General features: G+C 43.9%; 1 protein-coding gene across 2 annotated transcripts; it reads right to left on the bottom strand.

Moving 5' to 3' along the window:
- Positions 1–684: 684 nt before the first annotated feature.
- LOC126985942 (histone-binding protein N1/N2-like) lies at positions 685–16,874 on the bottom strand. Of its 2 annotated transcripts, XM_050841539.1 has the most exons (12): positions 16,685–16,873; positions 15,004–15,094; positions 14,664–14,808; positions 12,866–13,051; positions 12,235–12,319; positions 10,705–10,831; positions 8,566–8,767; positions 7,631–7,776; positions 5,957–6,160; positions 4,764–4,841; positions 3,746–3,817; positions 685–2,517 (listed from the first exon to the last, which is right to left on the bottom strand). In XM_050841539.1, the coding sequence occupies exons 1-12, from the start codon at positions 16,759–16,761 to the stop codon at positions 2,401–2,403; spliced, it is 1,530 nt and encodes a 509-aa protein (XP_050697496.1). In that variant the 5' UTR covers positions 16,762–16,873; the 3' UTR covers positions 685–2,400. The 2 variants fall into 2 exon arrangements, with proteins under 2 accessions (XP_050697496.1, XP_050697497.1); XM_050841540.1 differs by lacking the exon at positions 4,764–4,841 and having other exon boundaries at positions 16,685–16,874.
- Between the last annotated feature and the right edge of the window lie 4,850 nt (positions 16,875–21,724).

The following is a 21,724-nucleotide window of genomic DNA, read 5'->3' as shown; positions in this document are numbered from 1 at the left end:
CACATCGTCCAGCATGCAGCAAACATGGAACGATCAAGCAAACCACTCACCCACCATCTTTTGCTCTCCTCGATGATCTTGAGCAGCTTTGCAAAACAAACTGTTCTATCTACTCTTTAGCAGTTTAGCTGATGATTCTACTTCACATTACTCAACACCTTTCAGCAAGAGACCCTCCCTACAAGAATTACAGTAAACTCAGGGCTGGATGCTACAGGACGCTTTAACTTCGACCTTACTATCAGTACTGAATGGGATAGGAGGAACCTGGTGTCCTTCGATGCCTCAAAAACTCAATTTCTCCACGTCAACTCAACACAATCTACCCCCTACTTCCCCTACCCTTCAATAACACTCAGCTGTCCCCTTCTTTAACAGTAAACATCCTCAGCCTGTCCTCAACTCAAAATCTTAACTGGGCACTTCGTATCTCCTCTTGCTAAAGCAGTTTCCTCAAGGTTAGGCATTTACCATCTCAACAACCTAATAATATAAATAAATTTTCCTCTTCTTAGTAGACATGCTGAACTCTGAGATGGGAAAATCTGCAGATAAGAATCACAAGAAACCACACTTCAAGTAATCACATTTAAGGAAATGAAAATACAAAAGAAATGTAACCTGCCGTAACCCTTCCCTTCCTCCGTGGCTGGCAGTGTGCCGGTGAGGGAACAAAACACAGCAGAGCTGTGAACATTTATTCTTAAAAAACTTGAAAACACGAACGGTAAAAAGTTGGTGCCAAAAAACGATGACAGTGACGACGGCTGGCAGATGTGTCATGTGTGATGGTGATGGCTGACTGCAACATTACTGGTGGCACTCCCCTTAAACATTGGTGGTGGCAGCCCCCTTAAATATTAGTGGTGGCAGCCCCCTTAAATATTAGTGGTGGCAGCCCCCCTGAACATTATTGGTGGCAGCCCCCTTAAATATTAGTGGTGGCACTCCCCTTAAATATTAGTGGTGGCAGCCCCCTTGAAAATTATTGGTGGCAGCCTCCTTAAACATTACTGGTGGCACTCCCCTTAAACATTGGTGGTGGCAGCCCCCTTAAATATTAGTGATGGCAGCCCCCTTGAACATTATTGGTGGCAGCCTCCTTAAACATTAGTGGTGGCACTCCCCTTAAACGTTGGTGGCAGCCCCCTTAAATATTAGTGGTGGCAGCCCCCTTGAACATTATTTGTAGCAGCCTCCTTAAACATTAGTGGTGGCACTCCCCTTAAACATTGGTGGTGGCAGCCCCCTTGAACATTATTGGTGGTAGCCTCCTTAAACATTATTGGTGGCAGCCTCCTCAAACATTAGTGGTGGCACTCCCCTTAAACATTAGTGGTGGCACTCCCCTTAAACATTAGTGGTGGCAGCCCCCTTAAATATTAGTGGTGGCAGCCCCCTTGAACATTATTGGTGGTAGCCTCCTTAAACATTAGTGGTGGCAGTCCCTTAAACATTGGTAGTGGCAGCCCCCTTGAACATTACCGGTGGCAGACCCCATATAAATTAGTGGTGGCAGCTGCCGGCAATACTTATGCTCACTGATATTTGCACTAATGGGAGCACTTGTACTCTCTGATGTCTGCAACACTGGTGGTAACAAATGACTACAATATTGGCAGCAGCAATACATGAGAACACTGACAATGGTGGCTGCCGCAACACAACACTGGTGATGGAAGATACAAAACACACACACCCACACACCCACAGTAGCCTTTCCACACACTGCTGGCTGCCTCACCCCTGCCATCACCACACCAATGCTCAAAAAATCCTTCCTCCTTTCTGTCCTCCCAACACAGCACAAAACACACACACCCACACACCCACAGTAGCCTTTCCACACACTGCTGGCTGCCTCACCCCTGCCATCACCACACCAATGCTCAAAAAACCCTTCCTCCTTTCTGTCCTCCCAACACAGCACAAAACACACACACACACACAGATAGCCTTTCTGCACACTGCTGGCCGCTTCACCCCTGCCACCACCACACCACCAGTGCTCAGAAAACCCTTCCTCCGTTCCTTCCTCCCAACATAGCATAAAACATTCATAACTGGAAGCAATATTTTCCACAACATACTTTTTTTTATTCCTGTGGATTCTCAAGTGGTATCAAAGACATACACTATTGAAATATACACGCACACACACACACATACATGTACACATACACACAGATGCAAGCAGGAACACACACACACACTGGAGATTTTATGCTTAAAAACTAAATGAAAAGTCTGATTTGTGGAAAAAATCACTGGTTTTCCATCTCTCTGAAGGCATACACTCACACACAAACACGAAAAAAAAAAAAAAAAAAAAAAAATATTGCCACTATCACAACAAAACTATAAAAAATATAATGTGAGGCCTAGGAGCGACGACCACTATTATTTGACATCCTGAGGAGTCGGCAAGGATGGGGCGGATGAAGAAGATTCTGTTTTGGAGGAAGACTCGGACTGCTTGGAGGGAGACTCACTTGCGTCCTTGCCATTCTGCACCACCTGGAAAGTATCGGGAACAACACTTACCGACTACAGTGAAACCAGATTGGCGAGATTGTTTTTGACATGGTTGCACTTACACCTTTCACATCAACTACAGTCATACCTTGGTTTACGAGTTTGATTCGTTACAGAATTTTGCTCGCTAACCAAAAACTTGCAAACCATAACGAATATCCCCATTTAAAATTAATGTGAATCCCATTAACCCTATCATTGCTAAATGCTCTCAGCGAGAGTTAGGCGTATTTGCTGGTGGTACTAAACGTTCGCTGAGAGCTCCAGCTGCACTCAAATCTCCCGTGTATGACTGTGTTCCAACAATAATTCTCACAACACAGGATTGCCAATTGAGTGGGTTCTCCACTAAATTTGGTGGAAAATCATATCAGCCCAGCACGGAAAATCTACGGACGAGTAACTGAAATCTATGGACAAGAAACTGGTGGATATTGTTGTCCAATATAGTGACATTTATCCATAGCTTCACCTATCACCTGACTGTTTCTGTGACCAAATACAGGTAACTCTCGATTTACGCGAGTTTGGTTTACGCATTTTTTAAATAACGTGGGGTTCAAAATCCAACGAAATGTTTAATTTACACGTTTTTTTTCACTTATACGCGATATTTTATGAGTGCCCACCAGATGTCTCACACAACTGGACTCACACAGCATATATATATATATATATATATATATATATATATATATATATATATATATATATATATATATATATATATATATATATATATATACATATATCTATATATATATATCTATATATATCTATCTATCTATATATATATATATATATATATATATATATATATATATATATATATATATATATATATATATATATATATCTAGATCTGAAAAATTATTTGGTGCACACGTGGGTCTGACTTTTGGGTTTGATAATTACTCAAAATAATCACTCACATAAAAAATAAAAAAATAAAAATAAATAAACTATGATTGGCTGAGCTCTGAAAACACGCTTGTGATTCACTGGGAGTCCGATGAGACCCCCCTCCCCCTGCTGGGCTGCCCGAGTGCGCCTGGGGGATAGTCTTGCTGCAAGTGATTAGCAACGAAAGGGTTAAGACTGAGAAAAAAGCAGAGACGCTGGTAATGGCTGCTGGCACTGAAATATTCCCTTAAGACCTTGAGACAAAAGCAAAGTGAGGATGGTACTGGCTGCTGGCACTGGCACTCACCTTCCTCTTGATGGCGATGGGCTTGGCGGGTGTGGCGTTGCTGGTGTTGGTGCTGGGCTTGTTGGCCTCACCCTGCAGGATGAAAAAATTAAAGTTCAGGAAAGAAACAGGCAAAAACTGGTTCACTAACACCCTGGTGGAAGAGTGGAGTAAACTGAGAAGGGTTATCGAGACATCACTCCACCCAAATTTGACCTCTCTTTTGGCCACTCTTCTCAACTCTTTTTCATAGGGAGAGTGATTAGTGGACTTTTTTTCTCATTATTATCGTTTTTTTTTTTTTTTTTTTTTTTTTTTTTTACTTCAGCTGCTTCCTTTACTGTAAAAAAAAGAAAAAATGTAATTGTGTAATGGCCCAAAATGCACTACAGCTGTAATGGTATTTTTTCCCACAGTAAATTGAGTTAACATGAGATATTTGTGCAACCATTTATTATTTTATTAACCCTTAAAGTGCGGGCTTATTATGCCGTGCCTGCCCTCCCACACGGCCATATTCAGGCAAAAACATACCTCACTTCAACCTTTCATACCTTCACTTCTACTTAACTCATGTAACTGAATGAAGTACCATTGTAAAGTACATACCCTATCTGTTTTTTGATGTTAAGGTGAAGACTATATGACCTTTGGAAGAGTGCATACGGAATATTGAAGTAGGATCACTGAGAGCACATTTTTATAGAGTTTTCCACCTTGAGTGGACTTCCCTTCTATGATTTAGTAATAAGAAGCATAACTTTTATCAAGTTTATGTGAACCACACCCCAAAAAAACCTAACTTCTAGGCCTTCTTGATGCCCTTGATGGTTATTGAGGTCAAAGGGCCCCCATCTTGTGGATGAAATTCACTGACCTGTCCAGCCTTCATCCTCCTTCCCTTGTTATTCCTTTCTCCCCATTGATGTGTTATTTAGCACCTCCAATAAGGAAGAAGAAATAATATCTCCCTTTGAGGTTCATCTACTACTCCACTACCCAACCTTCCCCTCCTTCCCTCCCTCCTCCCATTCCTCACCTCAGCCTCACTCTTGACGCCATTCTCCAGCCGCTGTTTCTTCTTTTCTTCCGACGCTTCCTCTTCCTCGGGTTTCCGCTGTGCAGGGCGGTGATGGAGGGCAGCCAGGGTGAGGAAGGGTCAGGGTGGAGGTGGGTCAGGGTTGGGAGGCCAGGGAGGGAGGGAGGGAACCAAGGTAAGTTTATGAATCTCTCCATGTGTAAGTCTTCACATTAAATCCAAGGTGCTTACTAACAGCAATATATATATTCATAAACAACTGTGTACTATTATGATGGTGTGACAAGTTTCATGAGGCCTCTTTACACACATCCATACTCTGGTGGCCAGACCCAAGTAGTTCATGGCTTGTCTTGAAGATCAACACTCCACACAAAGTTCAGAAGCTGATCTTCCCTTTGGTGCTGTCCTGACACTTGCCTTCAGCCTGTCCAGCCTTACTGGAAAACCCTGAGTGCCTGCCAACCTTCACCACCAACAGGCACCAGGCCCTCCCACATCACTGTGTGAACTGAGGCCTCCCTGGATCATGGTTTGTGTGGCAGCCGCCTCACACTGTGATGCCACCAGGACAACACTCAAGCTGAAGTTCAGTTAGGGCAGTCAGGGAAGGCCTTGGACAAGCCCTTACCACCCAGTTGCTTCCCTGATACCCTTGTATACAAAACACCTGGTGCCTTTTTTTTAATGGGGGAGGAGAGCCTCTAGATCTGAACTTGTTTTCATGCTGCAATGACTGCCTGCACCCCTGGTGGTGTGGGAAGTGGTTCTGGTGATGATGCACACCTCAGACTTGGGCAACCATACTGTAAGGTCCCATCAATTCCTTTAATTTAGGTCCATTTGTTACGCTGGCTAAAGTTCAAACTCAAGGAACAGTCAATTCACTACAGCATGAGTTAGTCTTGAAATACTATCAATTAATGATGTGTTTTAAACTCAAATGAAACAAACATAACATCCGCTATTACATTAATTTTTCCGCCCCCAAGAGGCGCTTCACCCCACCCTGGGAACCATCGCCACAGGGGATGACTTTTGCTGCTGTCAGGAAGTGAAGGAAAACATTCCTGCATGGTGTTGTGGGCACCAAGCTGACACCAAACACTTGATGGTGAATGTTACTTTCCTCATCGTTACTTTACCCAGGCAGAGCAATGGTGTGTTTGTGTTCCCTGGTGTGCTAGCCTCACCTTACGCCGCACTTGGAGGGTCGACAGTTGCTTGGCATCAGAAGCCTTGCTTGGGGACACCTCCTCGCTGTCCCTTGCCTGGGAGAACACTGACGCCGAGGCTGACGCTGAGGCTGACGCTGCTGCTGATGTTGCTGCTGCTGATGATGATGTCCCCGAGGAGCCTGACGAGCCTGCTATCTCACCACGACCCAGCAGCAAGGCCTGAGGGGGTAGGGCAGGGGTCAGGTCAGGTCAGGGTGTAGAGGGATTGTCTCAAGGGATTATTTTTTTTATTTATGATGATTTTATTCATTTATTTGTTTATTGAGAGAGAGAGAGAGAGAGAGAGAGAGAGAGAGAGAGAGAGAGAGAGAGAGAGAGAGAGAGAGAGAATGATGTGTGTGTATGTGCATTTAAGTGTGTGTATGTGTATGTGTGTGTGTGTGTGTGTGTGTGTGTGTGTGTAATCAATCATAATCTCCCACTGAGCAACCCAACATTGGATTCTTCAGAGCACAAAATAATTATACAAAGAAAAACAATACTTATAAAATGCAATGCAAGAAAAAAAAAGGGGGGGAGGAGACTGGACCAACCCCTCCCCCAGAACCATCATGAAAGCCTACAAGTGCTACAGCCTCAGTGTACACAAATAAATGAGTGTTTCTGAAGCCCTCACTGCAGCATGGACGGTACTCTTCTCCCCTTGTGAAGAGAGAGCCTGAACGGCAAGGTGTGGAGAAGCCGGCGGTTGATATTTATGTTTGGGTGCATGTACCAAGGGAGATGATTGTGTGGAGGAGGAGGAGGAAGAGGAGGAGGAGGATAAATGTGAGGAGAAAAAGGAGGAGGATGACCATGATGAGGATGATAATGATGAGGTGACAATATTGATGATGAAAGAGGATTGTGAGGAGGAGGAGGATGATAAGGAGAAAGATATTGTGAAGATGAGGAGGAGTAGGAAGAGGAGGAAAAAGGTGATTATGAGGAGGAGGATAATGAGGATGAAGAAGATTGTGAGGAAGAGAAGGGAGGAGGAGGAGAAGGAGGGTAATGAGGAGGAAGATGACTATAAGGAAGAGAAGGATGAAGATGATTATGAGGAGGAGAAGAAGGAGGAGGAGGAGGAAGAGGGTAATAACAATGCTAATGCTGGTGATGATAACAGTGGTGCCAATAGCTTACTGTGATGTCCTCAGGCTGCGTGGAAAAGAAGGAGACAAGAATCCACAACAATTCATGAAGTACAGCTCTATGGCACTCTACACTGGCACTGGTGGTGTGGCTGTAGGGTCCATGGTCTTATTTTTAGTTCTGTTTCTAAGGCTGACATCAACAAGCTTAGATACATAAGATTTTAGCCAGGTCACTGATTGATTCAAGAAGATTGGGACCCAGCACTGACCCTTGCGGTTCTCTGCTAAACAAAGAGGAGGAGGAGGAGGAGGAGGAAAAGAAAGAAAAAAAAAAGGAGAAAGAAGGGAAAGAGGAGGAGGAGGAGTAGAGGAGGAGTAGAAGAAAAAGGTAGAAGAGGAAAAGAAATGAGGCAAAACAGGAGGAAGACAAGGAGGAGGAAGAAGACGAACTGGAACAGGAGTAGTAGTAGTAGTAGTAGCAGTAGTAGAATGGTAATAGCGATAGCAGTAGCAGCAGTAGTATTAGTATTAGTAGTATCAGTCCTGTCCCTACCTTGGCCGCCACCTGCTGGAATCGCTCGGCAGAGGCTGCCTTCATCTCCTCCATGTCCACAATCTTGTGCTGGATGTCTGGCAACAGCTGCTCAAGGTCCTCGATCTCACCCTCCTCCGTGTAGAAGACGTCCTTGCTCTCCGCCACTGAGGGAAAGACAACATTATGATACACTACCTATAAACTAACAAAACAAAACCCAAACTTAACCTAACAAATTGAAGACTATCATCGCCATAACCGTAACTTATCGCCACAAAAATACTAACACACTGCCACTGAAATAGTAACTTATCGCCTCTTAGTAAACCAGTAAGAGGTGTTTGGAAGGGGTTGCCTGTTACAAGTATAATGCATGGGCTGGAAACAATGAGAATGAAAGATTTCAACACACTGGGAGTAATGCAGAATAAAGTAGGAACAACAGCTCTGGGCATAAATAGGTGTAAGAGGAAATGAAAGTGATGGCAACGAGATGGAGAAAGAGAAGAGAGAATAGTGACGATTATAGAAACAGAGGGACGGATGGGGAGGGGAATAAATGGCTTAAAATATACAATAATTGAACAAACAAAAATCAAGAAGTAAAAACAAATAATATAAAATAAGCCACATATGAGAACTTTGAAAATACAAGTGCTATCATGTGTTTGAAGATACTCTAAACTTAACCTAACCTAACCTAACTAAAACCCAAACAGTTACTATAGGTCTTGACTCTGAAAATTCATATATGCTTCCTTACTAATGAGACTTTCTGTAAGACAAAGTCATTCTTTGTTGATTTATACCATAAGGTGCTGGCTATCATGTGTTTGAAGATACCTTAAACCTAACCTAACCTAACAAAACCCCAAACAGTTACTATAGGGCTTGACTCAGAAAATTCATATATGCTTCCTCAATCAAATTTAAATCAAAGCAAAACTACTCACACTCTTTCTCCTTCCGTTCCTTGCTCCAGGTGTTCTTCTCCTCGACGCGTGCCTTCAGGTTCTTGATCTTGAGCTGGATGACCTCAACGGCGGCCTTGAAGTGCGTCACAGCGTCGTCAAAGTTGTCAGAGAAGCAGTGGCCCAACCCAAGCTGGTAGTGGGTCTCGGCAAGGCAGCGGTCATCCTTCTCCAGCACCTCCCCCTGAGACACACACACACACACCGGCTCGTATTCTTAGATGATACCAACTCTCCAACCCGTGTATAATGAGAGAGCTGTCCGCCCCCTTCCTGAGGCCACAATGACCCACAGAGAACAAGAATTACAGCACAGGGAATAACACAAACGTCCCTCTTAAAATCCATTTGTGCATCTTTCAACTGTATCAAAATCAACTACAAAAATGTTTAAAATGGGAAGGAAGTGTTTTTTTTTTTTTTCCAATTTGCTTGTTGCTTACTTGTGTATTTTAAGATATTTATTACCCTTCCCTCTACCTGTCCCTTCACTTCTATAATCTTCTGTATTATTTTGTCCTCTATCTACTTCTCTTTCTCTCTCTCTCTCTCTCTGGGTGTCGAATTAAAATATGAGGAAAAAGAAGAGGAGTATGAATGCTAGATTCTTACAGATAGGTAGATTGATAGAGAAGAAGTAGAAGATTGACGGAGGCTTTTAGATACAGTCATACCTTGGTTTACGAGTGTCTTAGTTTACAAGTGTTTAGATTTACAAACAGGGAAACAATTTTAAAAAGTGCCTTGGTTACGAGCGGTGACTTGGTATACAAGCATCCTGTTTGTACAAGTCCTTTTTTTTTTTATTTGTCAACCTCAAGGGTGTATATATGCTATATGGAAGCCGTCAGGGTCAAGCGCGTACGTCCCTCCAAGTTACATATTATTTATCATTGCTATTTGTTACTAAAATTACTCTAATTCTGTATAAAAAACATGTAAAATGATTTTTATATACATACAGTACTGTCTCCAAGACTCACAAACATTGAAATCACAAACTTAGAACTATTATTCTCATGAGGAAAATTGAAAACCGTTGACATCTTGCACTTGGCCACCCATCCGGGTGGCCAAGCGCATGTGTGTGGATGGCCCCGGCCACTCACTGGACCCAAACAGCTGACAGACGGCTGATGATGGTGATGATGAGTGTTGGCGGCGTGGCCTTTGCATCGGCGCTACCTGAACGGTGTTTTTGTTGGGGCTCGTGTGTGTGTGTTGCTGTGTTTGTTGTGGGTTTGGGTTTCTCAATTTATCAGTTCTTGTTTTCCACATGTTGCACAGCACCCCTTTCTTTTCTTCCATCTCTTCTTTTTGAAAAGGAAGAGATGGAAGAAAAGAAAGAGGTCCCACGCAACATATGGAAGGTGGGAATTGGCAGATTGAGGAGCCTGGGCCCATGATGGGCAAAGCCACACATGCACAGGCCCCGATGAAAGTGCCGTTTGGGTGACGCCGATGCAGGGGCCGCGCCACCGACGCTCATCATCACCATCACCATCATCAGACATCCGCCAGCTGCTCTGGCCCGGCGTACGGTCGGGGCTGCTCGCACACGTGCGTCTGGCTGCCCAGATCCCATTCACCATGCTTCCCGCGGCCAATGGAGGCCCAGGGGGTGGGTAAGAGCGAGAATGGGAATCAAGGACCACAACAAGGTGTGAAAAAACCCGGTTTTAGCAGCCTTTTCCTCTTCCTTTCGGGTCATATCGCAATTTCAGTTTCCAATAAAAATCAATTTTGGGGGGTCCCTATCACAAACTCGGTGAATCGCAAACTTGAAACGCACAATCCTGGAGACAGTACTGTAATTTTATGAGATATGGGATGCATTAATGGGATTCACATTAATTTCAATGGAGAAATTTGTTTTGGTTTACGAGTGTTTTGGTAAGCCAGCAAAATTCAGAAACGAATTAAACTCATAAATCGAGGTATGACTGTAGGTAGATTGATAGAGCAGAAGAAGAAAAAGAAGATTGATAGAGGCTTATAGATGGGTAGATTGATAGAGAGAAAAAGAAGAAAACAAGAAAAACAAAACCTCACACACTCAACACATACAGTCATACACCTCATACACACTCAACACACACACCTCATACACTGCACATGTACCTGGATGGCAAGGCACTTCTGGAACTCACTGATGGCACCCTCGTAGTCCTCACTCTCCATGCAAACTTCTCCAAGGCTGAGGCGGATCTGGGCTCGCTTCTTGGATATTTCTGGGGTCTCGTCCTGTCTATAAAGGAAGGGTAAGGTTAGGGGGGGGCAATAGTGTGTGTGTGTGTGTGTGTGTGTGTGTGTGTGTGTGTGTGTGTATTTACCTATTTGTAGTCTACAGGGCCCGAGCTAAGCTCTAATAGTCCCGTCTCCATATCTACTTTCATCCAGCCTCTCCTTCATTTGTTGGACACTGTTCGCCTCCACCACTTCCTCCCGCAAGCTGTTCCATGTGTCAACACTTCTATGTGGAAAACTATACTTTTTCAAGTCACTCAAACAGGTTCTTTTATTAAGTTTCTTTCCATGTCCTCTCAGCTCCTGCGTTCTCGCAGTAGAGATCATCTCTATCCACCTCATCAAACTTATATACCAACTTATACAGCGTGATCAGATCTCCTCTCTCCTTTCTTTGTTCCAATGTCGTCAAGTCCATCTCCTTCAATCTGCTTCATACGTCATATTCGAGAGTTCTGGGACCATTTTAGTTGCAATTCTCTGTATCCTTTCCAACTTTCTGATATCCTTCTTTTTGTGAGGCGACCACACAACCGCAGCATATTCAAGTTTTGGTCTTATCATTGTTGTTATAATTTTCTTCATCATTTCCTTGTCCATATAATGAAATGATACCCTTATATTTTGCATCATCTTGTAGCTTTCTCCAAACAGCTTATTTATATGCTTCTCTGGGGATAGTGTGTCTTGCATCATTATTCCTAAATCTTTTTCTTCATGTACCACCTTTAAGTTTTCTTCTCCCATCCTGTATGTTTTCCTTGGTCTTTTTTTACTTTTCACCATTTCCATAACATGGCACTTATTTGCATTAATCCATCTCCCATAAGTGGCTCCATCTATACATTCTATCCAGGTCTTTTTGCAGTTCTTCCTCTGTCTTCACTTTTCTTATTAACTTTGCTGCATCTGCAAAAAGACTCATACAACTTTTTATACCCATCGGGCTGATATGATTTTCCACCAAATTTAGTGAAGAACCCACTCAATTGGCAATCCTGTGTTGTTAGAAATAGTGTTGGAACACTCATACGCGGGAGATTTGAGTGTGGCTGGAGCTTGCAGCGAGGGTTTAGCACCACCAGCAAATACGCCTAATGCTCGCTGTGAGCGTTTAGCAATGGACGGGTTAAAAAGACTTTATTAGAGTAGCATGGTAGCAAAATTAAGGAAATCTAAATCAGTCAGTCAGCAGTGTATGCAAATCAACACCATAACTCAGGTGACGTTACTGACAAGAAAATTTATCGTCCCACCCCAGTAGTAGATACAGTAATAAAAAAGATCTTATTAGAATAGCATGGCAGCCAAATAGTCTAAATCATTCAATCAACAGTGCATTCAAACCAACACCAGGTGATGCTACTGAGAGGAAGAATCATTTATCATCCCATCCTAACTCACTTGTCAAAGATGACCCGCGCCACGTCCAGCCACTCCCAGGCACACTGCAGGGTGGACACCTCCTCCTCCTCCTCTGTGTTCTCGCCTGAAAACAGATGATGAGGGAGTTATGCAGCACTTACAAGGCAGCACAGACCAGGAAGTGATGAGTTATGCAGCACTCACAAGGCAGCACAGACCAGGTAGTGATGAGTTATACAGTTCTCACAATCATCATAATAATCATCTCAATGACGCCTGCTCCTAGGAGCTCCCACCAGGGGATGGCCACGGCAGAAGAGTTTGCATCTCTCTCTATTCATACACTCCCTCCTTACCTGCTCAAAGTTTCTCACTGGTCTTTCCCCCCTCTCCCTTATGTACTCCTGTACCCTATCTCTCCATTTCACTGGAGGTTGTCCTCTAACATTCCCTCCTTCTATCTCACTCACATACACCCTCCTGGTTATCCTACTCTCCTCCATTCGCTCCATGTGACCAAACCACTCGGCAAACGAGCCCAGTAACTAACCCCATCTGACTCTATCTGCCCATCAGCTGTTCAGATAGTAAGCAACTTCAGAACACACATAACAATAAGCAAATCAAAGAACGTAAAAAAATAAATACAATAATAATAATATGCACCTACCCTCTCCTTCCTCAGCTCCTTCTCCTTCCTTCTTCGCCTTCTTTTTACCATCGGCAGCTTCCTCCTTTCCCTCCTCCTCCTCCTCATTGTCCCCTCCCTCCTCTTTCTTTTCTCCATCCTCCTCTTCCTGGGACTCCTCACTTTCTTCCTCATCATCATCCTCTTCCTCCCCTGTGCTTCCTTCCTCTGTTCAGGGGAATGTGGAGAAAAAATATTATATTTGTACACACTAATTAGATGGAGTATTAATAATGACCTCAGCCATTGTTGCTGCCACTGAAAATTGAAAGCATGGGCTATGGGCAGTGTTCTCAGATGCTTCCACCTCTAACATTTGTCATGCCCCGGGAGTTTATTTTCTCTTTTTCTATTATCCAACACATCCTCTGCGTGTATCGAAACACACGAGAAATTAATCAAGATCAGGGTATTCGCCGGCTGCCTGGGATTGAACCCATGACCAGCGTGACGGGAGAGCCACTCCTTACCGAGTCGGCCAAAGAGGTACCCCCCTGGCTAAGTGGGTTATGGGAGGCTCGTTCATCAGGCATAGTCGCCACACTACACATTAACTATCTCCAAAGGCCAAAAAGAAGATTAACTGGGTTCGAATGACTGCTCTTTTAGGTTCATGGTACAGAAAGGGAATCAAACTATCAGCAGGGTCATAAGACTGCTCCTGGAAAGGCTCAAAACTCATTCAAAAGCTTTACAAAAATTTACACTGCCAAATCAAAACCCTTCATGATAATAAAGACAATAATAATTCTAATGATAACAATAAAAAATGTTACTACAGGTAACTCTCGATTTACGCGAGTTTGGTTTACACGTTTTTTAAATAACGCAGGGTCCAAAATCCATATAAATGTTTAATTTACATGTTTTTTTCACTTATACGCAATATTTTATGGAGTGGCCACCAGATGTCTCACGCAACTGGACTCACACGGCGCCATGGCCACACGGCTGAGCTCAGTTCTTCCCGTGCGCCACTTGAACAACAATACAGTACCCACGCTGCCACGCTACTCAACAATAGGGGTGGGCAAGTACCGGTACCAGTACCGATACAAACAGTACCAGCTAGACAGTACGGTACTGGTACCAGACTGCTCAGTACCAGTACCAATACTAGCCAGTTGCTCATGGTGTCCCTCATTTCTTCCTCACACGAGTGAGGCTGAGACTGAGTGCCTGAGTGGATATCTCGGTGATATGGATATTCTCTCTCTCTCCACTGAATGAAGTGAATATTCATTTTTCGACAGAAACCTACCTCTTGTTTGATTTACATTGTTTTTGATTTACGCGACCTCTTCAAGGACACAATACTCGCGTAAATCGAGAGTTACCTGTACTTCTATTATTAACAAGAGCAATGACATTTGACAGATTGTTTAAATGTTGTAATAGTATTTATTAAATTGTGCAGTCAGTTTGGCTTTTTAATTACACTTTTGGGCTGGAGTTAGGAGTGTTGGATTTTCAGAGTTAAGTCGACATATTACAAACTTATATATTCGTGATATAAATAAATCAACCAAACCAACTAACCACGCCTTGAAAAACAGGTAAAAAAACACAGATCAGCCACATTACCATTAATGAAGACTACTGTGATGCTTGGAAAATCAGGCAACTGTAAAAATGACCTCACTTTTGGCCACTCATCGACACTCTTTTTATAGGGGCAGTGAGTAGCAGGCTTTTTTTATCTCTATTGTTTTGCCCTTGAGCTGCTTCCTTCATTGTAAAAAAGCCTAAATACATGACAACAACAGTTCAGTCCACTTACGGCTGCTGCCCCCGTCCAGGTCCCCACCCAGCACGCCGGCCTCCTTGCGAGCCAGCTCTAGCAAGGCACGGCCGTAGTGGTAGTAGGCGTCACCACACTCGGGCGCCTGCTCCCCATACAGCTCAGCCAGGGCCACTGTCGCCTCCTGTTGGGTGGGAAGGCTTGTAGACAATTATCAGAAACAAACACAATAATACATGAAAAAATATATCATTGACAAATAATACAAATAGAAATCTGTTCTGTTGGTCTTGAGCAGGCAGAAATAAAACAATACAAGCACAGCACAACTTCACAGGATACAACTTGACACACACACACACACACACACAACGCCCACCTTGAAGGCGCTGACGGCTGACTTGAAGTCCCCAACCAGCAGGTGACGCTTGCCCTGGGAGAAGTGGTTGAAGGCCGTGCTCCTTGTGTTCCTGTGGCAAGCAATGGCAGGTTAGGGCGGCACACAGGGAGCAGTGAACGCCTCATGAAAAAGAGTAACACCAAAGTAATGCAGTATTTCAGTGGCACAACACACACTGGAGCTCATTTGGCACTGGGCTAACTGATGGCACCTGTACCTTCACTCCTATTATGAAGGAGTGCACTGAGCTGTCCTGAAGACCAACTATCATCCTGGACTCTAGATTGTCTCTAAAAAGGGAATCAAAGATGAACTCCAGAAGGCAGCATGAGCCGAGCAAGATGGCACCACTACATTCACTTGCCTGAACCACAACAAACATACTACACTCTTAACAACTTGCATAGTATATACATCCATGCGTATTGGAAATTGTAATGTAAGAAATAAAGGATATAGCATGAATGAAAAGATAACAGAAACAACCTCTGAAAAGGATATAGGGGTAATAATCGACAACAGGTTACAGTTTTCAAACCATCTCGCAGAAAAGGTAAATAAAGCAAATAGGATTGTGGGTCTAATCAGAAGAACCTTTGTATCTCTGGATGAAGACATTTTTAAGTCACTCTATGTGGCACTAGTCAGACCACACCTGGAGTATGCGAACCAAGTATGAGCACCGTATTTGCTGAAGGACATAGAAGCTGAAGAAGGAGTGCAGAGAAGAGCGATCAAGCTGGTACCAACGCTGAAGGAATTGAGCTATGAAGAGAGGTTGAGGAAACTGAAACTACCCACACTATCGTATAGAAGAGCACGAGGCGACATGATAGAAACATTCAAGATCCTGACGGGAGTGTAAGATCCAGAAGTATGCCAAGATATTCTAGTGCTATGGGAGAATGGTAGAACAAGAGGACATCCTATGAAAATAGTGAAGAAAAGGTCAAACTGGATAAAAGGAAGAACTCTTTTTGTAATAGAATAGTAAATAATTTGAATGCACTACCCTGGTATGTGATAGACTCTAGATCAGTTATTAAATTTGAGAGTAATGTAGATAAAGCATGGAGTAGCCAAGAGTTACTATATAACTATAGAGCCAAAATTCAATATAATAATATTATTCAAATTGACACCACCACCACCAACACTTAATCAGTTCAAAGTCCAGAGCTGGATACACAGGCCTGAGCTGGGCCTCTTCCAGAAGACTACTGTGAGTTATTGAGTGTGAGTTACACACAAACATGGCCTGCAACACTACTATGGCCCTGCAACACAAATATGGCCCTGCTACACACAAACATCGCCTGCAACACAGAAACATGGCCTGCAACACAAATATGGCCCTGCTACACACAAACATGCCTGCAACAAACATGACTTTGCAACACACAACCATGACCCTACAACACATAAACATGCCCTGCAACACAAAAAAATGAGAAAAATGGGTGGATGGGGAAACGGAGAGCAGAAGGCTGGTGTCGGCGGCGGTAATGGACAATACTGGCAAGTGGCAACGCATATACATGCCCTGCAACACACAGACATGGCCCTGAAACACAAAAATTACCCTGGGAAAAAAATAAGACAAAAATCGGTGGATGAGGAAGTGGGGAGAGAGGGACTGGCGGTGTCGGCCTATACTCACACTTCCTGCTCTGTGGGGGCTGCCGGGGCCGTCGTGGAGTCCGCCGGGGCCTTGGTAGAGGGGCTGGTGGTGGCCATGATGCCGGGGAGTGCCAGGAACAGGACAGAACAGTGCCAAAGCGAGGGACGCCGCAGACTTTCTGCCTCCTTTCAGCGTGACGAGTGCCAGACTGCCAGTGACGGGATGTCGTACGCCCGGAGCTCAAGTTGTCGTACTTTGGCCCGTATTACTTCTTTTTGAGCTGCTCCACTTTATATCGCTTCTAAGAGGTCATCTTTTAGTACCGCTTTATACTTCTATACTTCACTACGCACACTTCGTTACATCACTGCTCTGTATTTCTGTACATTTTGCTTACATTGACTTTTGAATTGCTTACTTGTCTTACTTAATTGTCGGAAGCTCTGGTGGAATCACCACGGCCAACTTGAAAGTCCACCGCCTCCACATTTTTCTTTCTTTTTGTACTGTAGCTGGTCAATTATACAGTTTGATAATGCGCCCCGTGGACATGGGTTGTGTGGAATAGGAGGCTCATCCGGTATGTTTTTAGGAAGGTATCGATCGAGCCTCCTTTTGAATGCATCTATATAGTGCATTTTGTCATGTCCCTGATTTCTCTTGGCAGGCAGTTGAAAAGCCTGGGACCAAAGGTGATGAAATGTTCGGCCTCAACAGTTTTTAGCCGTTGTGTCACCGAAGAGAGAGTTTTTCTGCAATATGTTCTGCCAAACCTGTTGTATCTGACTCTTGATGGCCTAGCTCCTCTCCATGTGGGGATGGGCAGGGTACTAATTTTTCTAGTATCTTCCATGTGTATATGATGCAATATCTCTCGCCTTCTTTGTAAGGAGCACATTCCTAGTTTTTAGTCGGTCCCAATAACTGCAGTGTCAATCTTTCTGGTGAACACCCTCGATCTGTACCTGCCATCCTGAATGCATATGTCTTTGATTTTGTAGGGGCACCACCGCTGACACACATATATTCCATTTTAGAGACCACTAGGGGACTCCACAGGGGAAGCAGGTATATGTGCTGTGGGTCTTTAGGTACAGGAAAGTGTGCAGAATCCATCCTGACATTTAACTGTTTTGCTGTTTTTATAATCTTTTGTATATGCTCTGAGAAAGAGTAATCCTTGCTCATCCACACTCGCCCTGGTCTCTGAGGGAGTCCTTCTCTTCAATGATGTCTCCCCCTGCAGTGTAGATGTACTGTCCTGCCAGCTAGGGCTTTAATTATCACTTCCGTAGCGGATGAGCTCGAACTTTTCACTATTAAATTTCATGTTGTTAGTTGATGACCAGGTATATATTTTTTCCAAGTCCCTTTGTAGATTAATTGCATCTTCCCCTGTGCAGACGGTGTTGGAGATCCTGCATGGTGTCGTCTGCGAGTGATACTATATATGTTACCCTTGAGTACCCTTTTATTTTCTTTGCTTAACTTAGCTTAATCGATTTGGACTTTTTGCATTTACATTTTCTGCCCTTCTATATCTTTCCACTATAACAGTTTTCTTTTTATTCCAATTTCATTGCATGAGTTCTCCCAACAACTGGCTTCTAAAACCTATATTTCCGGTATGAATATGTCAGTTCAGTTAATTTTTGGTTATTCTAATGCCTTTCAACTAAATTTAACTGTAATATACTTGTTTCAATGCTATCAAAATAATATTCAAACCACTAATTAACCGTACCCATACATTAGTTATCGTATTCCTTGTCAAGTTCTTCGTTTCCCGCCAAATAAAAACAACACCGTCGCTGCCAAAACTAGCCCAAACACCCCCAGAAAAGTAGCCCAACACTGAGGGATGGACGAATTGGCTGATTTATAATTTATTGCGGGGAAAATATACACAAATAAGAAGGAAGGCACTCCTCGCCATAAAAGCATATCAGGCAGTAGGAAAAGTGCAGGCTAATGGTGTTACAATTATTAATGGGTGCCAGGACTAGCCCAAACCCGCTGGACTAGCCCAAACCCGCCGGATACCCAATACGTTCCATTGGACCGTATTGGCTATCCGGCGGCGACTCTGAGACAAGTACTTTTTTATTTATTTATTTATTTATTTTTACATTGCGGCCTATTGCGCCGGTAGGCTTCTTCCCGGTGGATCCTGATGGTCGGTCCAAGGCTTCTTTCCGGTGGGTCCTGATGGTCGGCCCAGCCCGTTCTGGCGCAGGCGAGTATTTATAGTGGCGCCATCTTGCATTGACTGTTTTGACTTAACTCTGTTCCTTTTTACTATTTCGGAAAAAAAATAATACCGGCTGTCGTTTGAAGCCAAATGTCCAAACGTGGTACCTGCTGGTAGAAAAAAAAAGTATTTACCCTTTGCTGGGATCAGTCTTGCCTGTAATATTTACCTCTGACAAAATGAGCACTGCAGAGTCGGGATGAAGCAGACGGCCGCCAGTTTTCCCTCCTCACAGCTGCAATCGACGTCCCCCGCTCTTCTGGATTCGCTGGAAATCTATAAAATGACACAGCATCTCTCCCGTGTCGGTTAGAACATCCAACCGCACAGCATACGTATCCCATGACGAACACACAGATCGAGCACTTGTTTAGCCGCCACCAAGGTTTGCTTTGATAAGTGACCACCACTTACCACTGACCACCAAGATGGCCGTGCAGGCCCGCGCTACCCCCGCACCCCCACTGATGAAGTCAGCTGGAAAACCTCTATATGTTGAACTCTGGGCTATGATCTGGGCTGAGTGAAGGGTAAGTCTAGCATTCCAGAAAAGTTATACATGTTAAAAGTTGAGCTTCTAAACTTGGCCTTAAGGAAATGGTTAAAAAAAATATGACTTAGTGGGTGGAGTGTGCAGTATTGCTATCATGTAGAATCCTTTTATTTTCTGTAGTGTTTGTGCAGAGAAAATTTCATGTGCTGTTATTTTTGTCTTGTAATCTCTCTCCCCCTTAAGTCCAGCAGTCAGGTGCACGTGGCTTCTGTGGGGATGCTCCATGCCTGTCTGTCTGTCTCTCCTCGCCTGATATTTTAAACGTGGTAAAATTCTTCATCAACACTAAGCTGGCTGATTTGTCTTTTTTTGACCTGTTTTGGGAAAATTCTAGTGTTTGCCCATACTCCTCCCTCCCCCCCATACAAGCCTGGGGACCTGGGGAACACGGGGTTTCGGGTGGGGAACAGGAAATCCGTCGCAATTGCGTATTTTTTTAGTGTGTGTGTGTGTGTGTGGGGGGGGATAAAAACTCCCTAGATCTAGAGAAATTCCCTAAATTTAGGGATTTTCCCTCCCACCACCACTAAAATAAGCGTTTGCGACAAATTTAGTGTTACCCATACGGAAACCACGCACTCACTGGATCCCCAAGCTTGTTTTGGGAGGGAAGCGTAGTGAACCCACCAAACGATGCTCACCTCACCATCTAGCGTGGCGCCGGAGGCCATCTGCGCTCACATAAACCGCCTACACCACACTCATGCCCTCTCTCTCTAGTAGGTTGTCACCTCATTGCAAGGTTTCTGTCCTCCAAGTAGAGTCCGTGGCACCAAACACAGTGTATCTTCATTGTTTATCACTGACAGAAGCAAAGCCACCGGCTAGCCGTGATCCATCCAACGCTTCGTCTTAAACAGTACTGCGGGTTCTAGAGCAGTGAAGGCTCTGGAACCTCCTGCCCGAGCTGTTCGAACACGAGAATCCTGACTGACCGCATTTTGAATCTGCTTCACGGGTTCGTATTCCCAGTATACAAGGTGATTGTGGATATTGACTCCGTGCCTCCAGAATACGATAATACGCCTCCATATATCATAGTTGAAAACAAAATACTTAGAAGTAAATAAGAAGCCGAATTAATCCCCTTCCCCCAACGATCTTGGGGGACCCGCGGGAAGTCGGGGTATTTGGGTGGGAGCATATTTAAACTACTCCAACCGAACTTTACGACCTGCTAACGGGGGAGGCTTTGCCCCCCTCAACCCCCCTGCTAACCAAGGGGGGGCCTGGACCTCCCCCCCCTTAAAGTACCCCAACCAAACTTTACGACCTAACAACTAACTGAGGGACATTGAACACAAGTAACCTAAGTTCGAACCTGCGTCACGCGTACCAGTAAGTAAATACAAAGTCGTATATGACGGTTGCAAGATTCCTATGACGTAAATTACTTACCGTTTAGATGCTTCATTATGATCTTAATACTGTAACGGGGGGCTTCGCCCCCCTCGAGCCCCCCTTTGGTATGGAGAGTGAGTGAAATTGCGTGGTTTCCGTACGTTGTAAAAAAAAACGGAATGTATGAAATTTCCCTACATCTTGGGTATTTTTCAACCCCCCCACAACTCAAAAACTATGCATTTGCAACGCATTTCATGTTTACCACCGCATTCCCTGCAGTCTCAATGGCCCTCAAGCCAATTTTGGTTGCGAGGGGTGAGTATGGGCAAACACTAGAATAATACCCCTGTTTTTCTGTGTGGTTACTTGGTTTTGTTTTCTATCTCACTTTTTATGACTGAGTTTGTGTTATGATGAGTTGACTTTGTGAAAACTCAACACTGCCTAACTCCGTCCCAAAAGTGGATTTTAAAAGCCACACTAGCCACGGAACTTTTGATAAATAGTAAAGAAAATAAGTTATTAGAGAGAGAGAGAGAGAGAGAGAGAGAGAGAGAGAGAGAGAGAGAGAGACGTATTATAAGTTGAATTTGAGAAGTTTCGGGTCTCTACAGAGTTCGGAATGAATAGTTCTGTAGGCACCCGAAACTTCTTGGATTTGACTTGTAACACAGCCCAGGAGAGAGAGAGCGATGGAAAAATGGTATTAAAAACACAAACTTGCCATAAGACTTAATGAATCCTAATACCAGAGGTTCAAAGAGTCTGTGGGAGGCAGGCGAGGGTTGTCGTGGTGGTGAGGTGTGTTGGTTTGCAGTTGTGGCCATGAATAAGTTCATCATTTTGGATAAATTATTTATATTCTCAATAATTTTTCTATAAATGTGCTGCTGAAAGCTATGTACATGTGTTTTCAAAGACTTGGAAGACA

The sequence above is a fragment of the Eriocheir sinensis genome, chromosome 60 (genome assembly GCF_024679095.1).
Source record: "Eriocheir sinensis breed Jianghai 21 chromosome 60, ASM2467909v1, whole genome shotgun sequence".
Lineage (NCBI taxonomy): Eukaryota > Metazoa > Arthropoda > Malacostraca > Decapoda > Varunidae > Eriocheir > Eriocheir sinensis.
This window is presented reverse-complemented; position numbering and strand designations above follow the sequence as displayed.

Excerpts from the sequence above, each read along its gene's own strand:
- LOC126985942 (XM_050841539.1), bottom strand. The coding sequence starts at position 16,761 with ATGGCCACCACCAGCCCCTCTACCAAGGCCCCGGCGGACTCCACGACG. Across the intron at positions 8,768-10,704 it reads AGAAGTGCCTTGCCATCCAG|GGGGAGGTGCTGGAGAAGGA; the intron begins GTACATGTGCAG and ends TGTGTGTCTCAG. Across the intron at positions 2,518-3,745 it reads CCATCGCCATCAAGAGGAAG|GTGGTGCAGAATGGCAAGGA; the intron begins GTGAGTGCCAGT and ends GATACTTTCCAG.